The sequence below is a fragment of the Gobio gobio genome, assembly GCF_949357685.1.
Source record: "Gobio gobio genome assembly, chromosome: 8".
Taxonomy (NCBI): Eukaryota; Metazoa; Chordata; class Actinopteri; order Cypriniformes; family Gobionidae; genus Gobio; species Gobio gobio.
This window is the reverse complement of record NC_137114.1, coordinates 46,651,357-46,663,417: the sequence shown is the minus strand read 5'-3', so window position 1 is coordinate 46,663,417 and position 12,061 is coordinate 46,651,357. Positions and strand designations below refer to the sequence as shown.

The 12,061-nt window shown below is 37.8% G+C and overlaps 1 protein-coding gene across 1 annotated transcript; it reads right to left on the bottom strand.

The window, feature by feature from the left end:
• Positions 1-768: 768 nt before the first annotated feature.
• LOC307129895 (uncharacterized protein) lies at positions 769-10,790 on the bottom strand. The gene is made up of 3 exons (XM_079822695.1): positions 10,466-10,790; positions 5,892-6,115; positions 769-4,668 (listed from the first exon to the last, which is right to left on the bottom strand). Exons 2-3 carry the CDS (start codon positions 5,974-5,976, stop codon positions 3,464-3,466), a joined length of 1,290 nt encoding a protein of 429 aa, XP_079678821.1. The 5' UTR covers positions 5,977-6,115; positions 10,466-10,790; the 3' UTR covers positions 769-3,463.
• Between the last annotated feature and the right edge of the window lie 1,271 nt (positions 10,791-12,061).

Genomic DNA, 12,061 nt, shown 5'->3' with positions numbered 1-12,061 from the left:
CTCAAAATGTTGTACTAACCCTGAGATGAATAATGACAACAACATTAAATCCACGTGGTGTTACTACAGTAAATCATGGTGAATGTTGGAAACCCCTGATCTTCCCTCATGTTGTTTCCACATCAGCTGTGTTTGATCTGATATCTGTGGTTTATAACAGAAATCTGCATCGAACGCTTCCACTAGATCTCGCAGTGGCGATGTTATTAATACTGTGGTGAATTCAAACTCTTTCTAACTGGATCTCCCAGTGCTGTGTAGTAACGGTGTCACGAGATCGGCCCGTGTGTGAGCTGATTTTGAGCATTGGGTGGATTCTGACTAACTTAAACACCTCTGATTGGCCATTACGTTCAAGAGATCAACAACTTTGTCTGCGATTGGCTACATTGTTCCCCACTGCAAAAACACATTGTATATAGATACATTTGACATTCCCCAGAGCACAAACACAAATATGCATTGGAGCATGTATGTAAAATGTAACATGGCAAATATGGCTCAAATATTTTAAATCACACACAAGCCTTTTTAGGCAAAGATGCAGTGCTCATGGCTATGTGTAATTTGAATGTGAGCCTAAAGTGGCCCATATGATAAATAATGAATATGGGCCACCTTTGGCAAAGATGTGGCACAATTGATAATGGCCAAATGTTATCTTAAAATATCCGGGCCAGTTTTGGCAAAGATGTGAGACGGTAAGTAATCGCTGGCAAATCTGAATGTGAACCTGTGTGGTTATACAGAAGTAGCACACAAGGAAATGGGAAACAATATTTTTTTAATAATCATCGAACAGGAACAAAATGGAGAACTGCACGCATACACAACCAACACATTAATGAGACAGGGCAAGAAACAGAGGAAAACTCAGGCTCTCGGGTTTCATTAAAAACATCTTAACTAACCCTTTAAGTCTTTCTAGTTCTCCAAGCTTTTCACCAAATTTTGCTTTTAGGAAAAACACCATATTTTATCTCAGTCTACTTGTGAGGTATTTGCAGTGTTAATTTTGACAGCAAATTTTGATTTAGTTTTAGTCATAGTCTTTTGACTAAAATGCCATTTAGTTTTAGTCATATTTTAGTCACCTGAATTGTTTTTAGTTTTAGCTTTTAGTCTAGTTTACTCTACAGTAGATTTAATCAACTAAAATCTAATGAGTGTTATTAAATTGTATTACATTATAGTGGTGTCAACAATAATCTATACGGCAATGCATCGCAATGCGGGGCATGCACGATTCAGCATCGATGCGGCTAAGTGCCATAATCGATTATGTCATCGTTTATTTTCTGGCCTTGAGTTGGACAATAAAGTGAAGTTTCAATTACTTCCGGGGTCATAACAACAACAACAATCAAGATGGCTGAGGCGGAGGGAGATTACTGATTAATTAAAACACTTATGTACACTGCTGGAAAAAGTTGGCTGTTATTATTGCTTTATTTAATTTCAAATGGTTCTAAAGCAGAAAAGAGAAACATTTATCATTCGAAGCACTGAAAGCAGTGATTTATGTTTTCTTTTTCAGGTTTGAAAATGCCATATCCAATACCCTGTACCATTCAATTCAATTTTATTTAATGACATTTATGTCAAAGATACAGGAGAGTGATAATACACAAATAGCATCCAATAAAATCTGTTGTTCAATATCTGACTGCTTGTATTGCCTCATGACTGATTAAAAATTTCCATTGTTGTGTGCAGTAGAATTTTGATGCATCGCAATGCACCGTAAAATCGAATCGTTACCTGGTGAATCGTAATCTAATCGAATTGTGAGGGCAGTCCCAATGCACACCCCTAATACATTAAGAATTTAAGCATTACAAAACCGACTGTCTCTTGAACTGACCTTTTGACATCATTTTGTTTTTGACATTAAAAATACACAAAAGAGAGCTCAATTCACTTTTTTTTTTTAAACATCTATATAGTTTTTCTAACGTTGTATTTCTGTTTTAGTTAGTAGGCCATATCAGGTTAAGCTAAAGCTTCAAATAAGTTTGTTTATTTATTTTTTTAATTTCGGTTAACATATATTTAATTTAAAGCAGCACTAGGTAGGTTTTGCTCTCGGGGTCCCCCTACAGTTGGGAAACAGTATTGTCCTCTACTACTGTCGTAAACTGTCATTCTACATCAAGGGATGCATCACACGTGCATTTGTTGACATGACAACCAAGATAGCCCTGAACACTGCCGGAGTTCACATGCAGGTGTTCTGCTTGCGTCGCGTGTGAAATGTCTTCATCCCAGGTACAGTGGCATATGTTTCAGCATGTCATATGAATATAATTTCATGGGTTTTATTTTTTTCAAACGCCAAATGATCGCGATGCTCACGTTTACAAGCCAGCGTCATTATAGTAGCCTAGTCTATTGGTTCCCGTTTTACAGAATCTATACGATATTTCAATTCAATGTTTGAGTGGTAGGTAATAACCATATATCGTCAATATTATAATATCAAGCTACCCTAGATGAATCTGCAAATTTGAAAAATCGATTTGCATTTTAGCTTGAGGAAAGACAAATAAACCAATATCACAGACATGTTAGGTATCCTAAAATATGATTTTGTACTCTTCTGTATTTACTTGCAAGAATGTAGCCCCTCCTCCTTCAGCTCACGCCAACGAGCAAACGCTGGCCCAATGTTGATCCTCGTCCTGCCTTTAATCCGATCACTTTCTCGTTTCCTCTTTTTGCTTTCCTCCGACAAAACCTTTGCTTTCTTATTTTTCTGTGCTGCTTCGGCCATGACTATAACATTCGGCAAACAAATTATAGTTTTTCTCGCACGTCCGAATTTAAGGAAGTGGGGGTGGTGGTGGAAGTGACGTATATGCCGTTAAGCGGTCAAATTTTGTAGTTCTTTTTTTTCTCGGGTTACTACCCGAAACCCGAAGTTTAAAAGTACGATTAAAAACGATACAGACCCCGTCAGGCTATGGCAGACGTGTCATTCAACCTATTGTAAGTCAACGTATCATCACACGGTTTGAAAATATATTATAAAGGTTGAAAAGTTACCTAGTGCTGCTTTAAAGTAATGAAGATTTTTTTTTTAATGGTTTTAGTGAACTATTATAACCCTGATACTTTATTGAATATGTGTCAAATACTGGTCTTTCCTCCTCACTATGAATTAAATGAAATATAGTTTATTGTGTAAGCAAAGTAGAGCATGCAACAGCGCCGTGTTTTCCAGCGGTTAGATCAGCACGTTCAAATCAAATGTGTGCATCTGTTACACAAGACATCAGTTCTGACTGGATCTCTTCCCTAATCGTTAATCCCTAACATTTTCGTCTCGTTTTTATTTGTTGACGAAAATGACATAGATTTTCATCATAGTTTTTGTCATTCAACACTAGTTTTTATTTAGTTATCGTCTCGTTTAGTGTCTTGTTGCATAAACTTGTCAGTGAAAAAAGGTTGTTGACGAAAATTATTCGTCAACGAAATTAACACTGGATATTTGACATGGTATTCTCATATGAGCGTGAAGGCTTGATAAATGTCTGAAACTCCTCTCACACTGAGTGCAGTGGTACGGCTTCTCTCCAGTGTGAAGTCTCTCATGTGATTTCAGGGTTGCAGACACAGTGAAACTCTTGTCACAGTATGAGCACTTGTAAGGTTTTTCTCCAGTATGAGTTCTTAGATGATGTTTCAGATGGTCAGCTCTAGTAAAACTCTTCCCACAGTCAAAGCACACATGATCTCTCACTTCATCATGTGTTTTCTGGTGCAGTTTAAAATTCTTCAGTCGTGAAAAACTCTTTCCACAGAGAGAACACACATGAGGTCTCTCATCTGAATGAACTTTCAGGTGACTTTTCAGATGCTTTGACGAGATGAACGTTGCACCACACTGATCACAGTTAAATGGTTTTTCTCCAGAGTGACGTAGCAGATGATTTTTTAAACTTGTTGCATCTCTGAAACTCTTCTCACACTGAGTACAGTGGTACGGCTTCTCTCCAGTATGAACTCGCTCATGTGATTTCAGGTTTCCAGACCGAGCAAAACTCTTGTCACAATATGAGCACTTGTAAGGTCTTTCTCCATTATGAATTCTTTGGTGCTCTTTCAGATGACTAGACGTAGTAAAGCTCATCCCACAGTCACAGCACACATGATCTTTCACTTCATCATGTGTTTTCTGGTGCTGTTTAAAACACTCCAGCCTTGAAAAACTCTTTCCACAGAGAGAACACACATGAGGCTTCTCATCTGAATGAACTACCAGGTGTTGTTTTAGATGTGATGATAATTTAAAATCTTTACCACACTGATCACAGTTAAATGGTTTTTCTCCAGAGTGACGGAGCAGATGAACACTGAGACCTGATGCTTGAGAAAAACTCTTTCCACACTGAGTGCATGTATACGGCTTCTCCCCAGTGTGAATTCTCATGTGTATGTTAAGGTATCCTTTTTGTCTGAAACTCTTTCCACACTGAGTGCATGTATACGGTTTCTCTCCAGTGTGAACTCTCACATGTTTGTTAAGGTCTGCATTATTTTGGAAACTCTTTCCACACTGAGAGCAGGTGTGCAGCTTTTTGGCTTTTGTTCCTTGAGTTTTGAAGTCACAGAGTTTCTTTACGTTGTTTAGTTTCTGTCTTTGCTCCTTCTCTTCCATCTGGTCTAAAAAAATAAACATATTAAGCAGTTAGAATCAGTTCAATGAGGTTAAATGTGAAAAGGTCAGTCCTTGATATAATTAAAACTATGATCATTTAGATGCATTTCTCTGTCATTTATCATCAAATTAATGATTATTATTTCACAGCACAGTCCTCGTCGTCACTTAGGAACCTCTGTGTGCTCTTTTATACCAATCTTTAATTTGAAAGCCATGTTCCTATCATCTGTAAATCTGCATTCTACCATCTCAAAAATATATCTAAATTACAGCAACGCTTTCAATGCATAATGCTGAACAGTAAGTTAATGCGTTCATGACCTCAAGGTTAGATTATTGTAATGCTCTACTGGGTGGTTGCCCTGCTCGCTTAATAAACAAACTCCAGCTGGTCCAAAACGCAGCAGCTCGAGTTCTTACTGAAACCAGGAAGTATGACCATATTGGCCCAGTTCTGTCAACACTGCACTGGCTCCCTATTAAACATTGCATACATTTTAAAATCTTGCTTATTACTTACAAACCTCTAAATGGTTTAGCTCCCCAGTACCTGAACGAGCTCTTAACACATTATACTCCATCACGTCTACTGCAGTCTCAAAATTCTGGCCAGTTGATAATACCTAGAATATCAAAATCAACTGCAGGCGGTCGAACCCTTTCCTATATACCACCTAAACTCTGGAACAGTCTTCCTAGCATTTTTCTGGAAGCAGACGCACTCTGTCAGTTTAAATCTAGACTAAAAACACATCTCTTTACTATGGCATACACATTATCAATTTCTATTATTCAAATCAGTCCTTCCTTCACCTCTATACAGATAAAAACACATATGCACACATATGTATTCAAACATGCCTTTTTAGGAGTTTGTGCAGGGATGATGATGGTATAGTTTCAAAACTATTTCAAACCTATTTCCTGGTTTGTGTTCTCAGGTCACCAGATGCTGTTGCGGTGCGGATGGGGTCGGGAACAAATTGGGGGTTTTCTGTTTTAGTTGAGGATGGTGTTGTTTAAATGGCACCAAATTAAATAACGAATCAGTTTTAACAACAGAAATTAATCAAAAACTTTTCTTCGAAAACAAAATTAATTTCCTATTATCACTGTAAAGCTGCTTTGAAGCCATCGGTGTTGTAAAAAGCTCTATATAAATGAAGGTGACTTGACTTGAGCTACTAAAGCAGTCTATAATGAAGAATCAAGAATGGACACCAACCTATTTGCTCCTCAGTATCTTCATGTTTTATTCTGGATGGTTCTGGATCACTCATGTCTTCAATCTCCTCTTTAATAAACTCCATCTTTAACAGTCACACAGATTTCAGCTGCTACACCTGGAGTTTGTCCTTCTCTTGTAGGATGTGAATATTCCCAGTATTTATTGGTGAATTGTTTTGGGAGGGGCTTCACTGCAGGTGTGAACTGTGATCACTGTGAGATCTGGAAAAATCAAAGATAAGTTACTGATAATTGACACTGGATTACTTTAACAGCAAACACATATGATGCCTTTAATTTGGTTTAAATATAGAGCATTTTGATGTTTACAAATTAGCAGAAACCGCTCTAGGTTGCTCAATTTTATGTAACCCAGGATATTATAAGGATGAAATGGGGCACAGGTTATATTATTAAATTAACCCTTAAATGCATACCACAGGTCTTTAGCGACCCGGGATGTCATTCACTACCGTCCTCCTCACATCAACCTTCTTAGTATTCCTCAATCAATTCATTATAAACAATATAACAAGGGAAAAAAGGATAAAAGAATGCCTGTTTTTCCATGAATTTTTTGTAAAAATTGCATAGGGTCGCTAACGACCGAGGTGTGTAAGAGTGTACGTTAGGGTTGCTGCGATAGTCGGTGTTACCAGTGTTCAGGTACAACACTGGTTAAAATTTTTTTTTTTAGAGTAATCACATAATTTAGTTCAGTTAGAGAACAGACACTACTAATAAAAACTGAACGTGTCTGCTTAAAACAGCGTGAGCTGAACGAGAGTCGCATCTTAGGAGTCAGATCTCATTCATCGGAGAGTGAGGAGCTGACTGACAAGATGATCGCAGAAGATTTGGTTTCAAAGCGAAATGTAAAAGAGCCTCTTTAAGGGAGTTTGTCATTGTACTGTTTTGTTGTTGTGTTTTTCATTAAGAATAATAGGTAATAAACCCACAATTCAAGGCCCCGAATTGGCACTAATTCTAAACCGAAAGTAAAATGCACACGGCCATACTCTCATTAATTCACAGCCGCACTGTCATTCACAGTGCTTGTCCACTGGCGCGTTTTCATTTCATTCAATTCATTGAAAACACTTGCTTTGCTCCGCTCCATGCGCATTTTACTTAATAATTAGCTATTTAATGTCCCTGTCGTTGAAACCGGTATTACCGGTGTTGTCAAACATCGATTGACCACTGGTAAAATTTCCTCACCGTCACATCCCTAGTGTACATGTATTTTTTCCTGCACAACAATAATTGAATCGGTAATGACGGAATAAATGTAATTCACCTTTATTCCACAAGGTGGCAATGTCAGATACACAATAATGAAGTGACGTTTCACTCAGTCACGGCAGGCAGAAAACAAAAGAATAGGAAGAATCATCAGCTCAGCGATTTACTGCAGAGCAAGTGCTGAATGCAATCAAATATGAGTGTCACTGTCAGTTGATGGTGGATCTGCTGAAGAAACCGACAGCGTAATTGTTCCTCTAATATCAGGAGAGTTTTATACTATCTCCTAGTGTTAGATATAGATTTGGGTCGCTAAAGACCTGTATAAAGGGGTGGTAAACCACAATTTCACTATTCTAACTTTAGCTAGTGTGTAATGTTGCTGCTTGAGCATTAACAACATCTGCAAAGTTACAACGTTCAAAGTTTAAAGCAAAGGGAGATATTTGCTTTTAAAGAAATCAGTTTCTAAGAACTACAGCAAACGGCCAGCAGGCGACTACAGACATTCCTCCAGGGTTGGTGACATCACCAAGCTCAATATTTACATAAACCCCTCCTCCGAGAATATTAAATAAGGGGGGGGGGGGCATTTTGTATCGCTGTTGTTGTGGTATAGTTAGGCTGGAGTGGTGTTGCTGCATTGCCGACGAAACGCTGTTATTTTCATCGGGATTGCAGGTCTGGGGTACTTGCTTTGTTCAGTCTTCCTTGTGGGACGGGGGTGCGTTGCAGTGCGTTTAACATACAGCATGTTATATGCACATGTGTGTTTGAGACGGAGGGGAACAGGCGTGCGCGGGGCTTCCGCTGCACATCTCACGGAGGAAAACTTCCACAATCTTCGCGAGTTCAATACAGGATTCGCACAACGTCAGCTGCGTGAGACAAACAAGGCCAGTGTGAAACATGCAAGGCGCGTGCGGGGCTCCTGCTGCACATTTCACGGAGGAAAGCTTCCACAAACTTTGCGAGTTCAATGCAGGATATGCACAACGTCTTGTCCTGAAAGCTGGATTTACAAACAGAAGCTGTTTACGGGCCACAACCTGTAAGTCTGATTTATTTTTCATCGATGTGTTTTCCTGTAATAGGTTAATTGTACGTTGTAGCAAGGAAGTAAACAGATGACAACTGTTCTGCAAACCAGTTTGTTAAATGCTCATTCATAACGTTATCCAACGAACACCTAACGTTACAAACACTAACGTTAAAATCTCAACAGCGAACTTGGCATTAAATGATTCTTTGATTAGAGCTTGTATGTATTGTTTTTCTTCAGGCTTGCTAAACATGGTTCTATGTGTGATTTGGCTAACTTACTAGTTAAAGCCAGTCCTTAGTGTTCGTTTTGGGTTAATAGTTCTTGCGACAGATATTTGGCTATAATCGTTCTAAAAATACAAAAGTAACAGTTAGGGCTGTGCAATTAATCGAATTTCGATTTCGATTTCGATTTTGCCTCCCAACGATCACCAAAATAGTACAATCGAGAAAAAACGATTATTTTGCCTTGCGTTCTGAATGAAACCGCCCCTCCCGAAGCCACAAATCTCTCTCAGTTCGGGAATCTCGTGTGCATATCATCCGCTGGAATTTAAAAACTCGGCGCGAGTAAAGATGGCAGAAGGAGGGCAGTTACAGCAGCGTTTGGTGAGCAAAAAAGGCAAAACCAACTCCGTTGTCTGGGAACAGTTTGGCTTCGAGGAATCAGATGACGAGCAGAAACATGTTACGTGCAAGATTTGCTACATGGTAGTGGCTGCAACGCAAGGGAACATCACGAATTTGTTTAACCACTTGAAAATTAAACAGAGTGACCTATGACAATCTAATAAAGAAACAAAAACTGACGAGAGCAGGGGTGCCGTGTAAACGTCCTTTTTTCCCCTCATATTTTTCAAATAATTCTCTCTTTGTAAACTTTGTTCAATGCATGCGAGTGCTGCCGTATGTTTGAATATGACCAGTCGTTTTTGCCGTCATCACCCGGGTTTAGTGCCAGAAGACGCGAATGAGAAGCCACGCGCGCTGTGAGGAAATGTATCTCTGTGCGCTCATACGAGAGCGCGCACACATCTCTCAGCGCGCAAATACGAGTTCTCTTTCAAGTCTTGCTCTTGAACGGACAAACTCACACAAAACGTATGTCAACATGTCCATCTTGATGAGTATCCTAGCAGACATAGTCTGTATATGCCTTAAGTGAACTTTATACAGTCGATAAAGACGACGCATATCCGATCCGGATTGAATAGCTTTTGTAAGTTTAATAGGATTCATCTTTAATTTATGCACTCAAATATGCAATGTTATTTTACATTTGAGACATTTCTGTACCTGAAAACTAATGTTAGACGTACCTGAAAAACATATCTAGCCGAACCATATTGTTGATCTTATTTATTTGTGATTATCATTTTTACGTGAATACTTTTATACTTTGATTTGAATATATGTTATATTATTTATTTTAATAGTTCAAAAAGTACAACAAATGTTACAATTTCAATTGAATTGTTGAAAGGTGTATTTTTAATAAATACAACACATTCCCAAAGTCATGTGAAATAATCGTGTTACATAATCGTGATTTCAATATTGACCAAAATAATCGTGATTATGATTTTTTCCATAATCGAGCAGCCCTAGTAACAGTGCCATTCAGTAGTGATCACTAGATCCGCAGTCTTTACTCTCGAGGAATGAACAGGTTCTGCTCGATCATCTTCACGAAAAATTTTCTGGGTCTGATTCGGGCTCATATGGTTTTATTGCGTATTTTTTTATACATCGCGTATTTTTGAGGGACTGGCTTCATACAACCCGGAAAGCATCAGACCGTTATACAAGGAGGGACAGAGCAGTGTAGAATAAAGGTCAAATATATGAAAAATAATGCAATTTTTTTTTTAAACGAAGCATGAACACATGTTACAGTGCACCCCACAAACACAATCAAGCCTTCAAAAGAATGTTTTACCACCCCTTTAAGAATGATTGGCGAAACAGTCATGCATTTAAGGGTTAATATCTAAACTAATCAGAAATCTAACACATGATGACAGAAATCAACCTTAAATTAAAGGAAGATTGCTCCTTTTTTGGATTTTATAAGGATGAAACAAGTCACAGGTCAAATTCTTAAGTTAATATATGAATTAAACTGATATCTATAATAGAAATCATACAAAATATACACAGACTGACTGAATAGAGGCTGATCAAAATTATGACTATAATAATTAATGTACGTTACAATACGAACAATGTCCATTCAGGCAACACAAACATCAATTCTTACATTATAAATGTAACATCTCTCACCTGCAGACTGGAAATATAAGGTATCAGGAGAAAATATTCAACATTTGTCCTTCATTCACGACCGTTAACAGCGTCAGTTTCAGCTTAAAATGGTGAAAGTTTCAGAGCTCATCTCGTCTCTCGTGCTTCTCTCTCTTTTTTTATTGCATTAACAAAAACATTAACAACACACACTTACAGGGGATCACAATGTGTTCGACTGTTACGCTATTAATGGCGTCAAAGCAAACATAAAAAAAGAGGGAGAAGAAAGAAAACAAAACTATAGAAGGGCTCACGCTCTTCTCTCTTCTGCGCATGCTCAGCGCGTGCGGCGTCATGTCTCTTAAAGGGACCGCATTCAGTAAATCACATCTCGGCACTGTTATGAAGCAAATACTACACTATCATAATAATTAATAACACACAATAATGCTAATATATATTCAAAATTCTATTCACCTTCACTCGAATACAGTTACAGTATTGGTTTTCTACATGTCTTCCTGGCATCAGCCTAATTATAGGGTCTTCTTTTGAATACATATGTAGAGCAGCGGTGAGGCCAGAAACTTTAAAGTGAGTGGACCTTGGTAAATAGGGTGGACCTCTATGTTAAATGTGTTTTATTGTCAGCAAATAGTTTCATGAAAACAGCTAAATCGATTTATAAATAAAATAGCCAGTGACAGGGGCGGTTCTAGACCCTTTTTAGGGGGGCTTCAGCCCCCCTTAACTTCTGCCCCAGCCCCCCTAAAAAATGAATAGCCTACACTTTTGTCTAATTTCGCCAATTTGAATTGAAAATAGGCCAATGTGATTCATAATGTAATTAACAAACAAGAAATATTAACAAAACCGTTTTCTTCAGATTAGGCATAATAATTAATGTTTACACATTGTAAATTAATATTATTCCATTTGTAGCCTTCAGTAAATAAATAAAAAAGCTCCGCTATTTCTGTCTGTATTGGGCATAAGATTAGTAATGAATGTGTTTATTGTGTGAATTAATTTAATAAACTTAAAACTTTAATAAACAGTAAATTAAAGTGTCTAAGAAAAGTATTCATAAAACATAAATATCAATATGTTAATATGTAAACCATATTTACTAAAAATGGAAAAACTATATCAGTTAAAGCTCAGCGTTAGGAGGGGAAGAGACTGGGCAAGATAAAAACAGAGAAAAAAAGAGAGATGTGGAGATAAGAAAGACAAATAATCTACTGTCCAGTGACATGGTTTTCAAGCTACTGTTATCTCATTTTTTGGCCTTCAGAACATCTTAAAATCCACATATGTAGATCAGAGAAATAAACATTTTCTCAGGGGAGCTTTATAAGTATTACTTTATAAGTATTACTAAACAGCCATCCTATGGATATGCATGTTAGTAAGCTACTAGTTAATAGCGCAATTTGGACCCTAAAATACCCTCACTGGGGGCTAAGCCCCCCTAAAATGAAAATCCTAGAACGGCCCCTGGCCAGTGACGAGAAAAAGAATGGAATGAGTAATGAGGTTAGTGTTGCTAGTCTGTTAAATGTTCCTGTTATGCTTTTTGGATTAAAGACTATCAGTAACAAATTCATCTTTGTCGTATGCTTCCTGCTA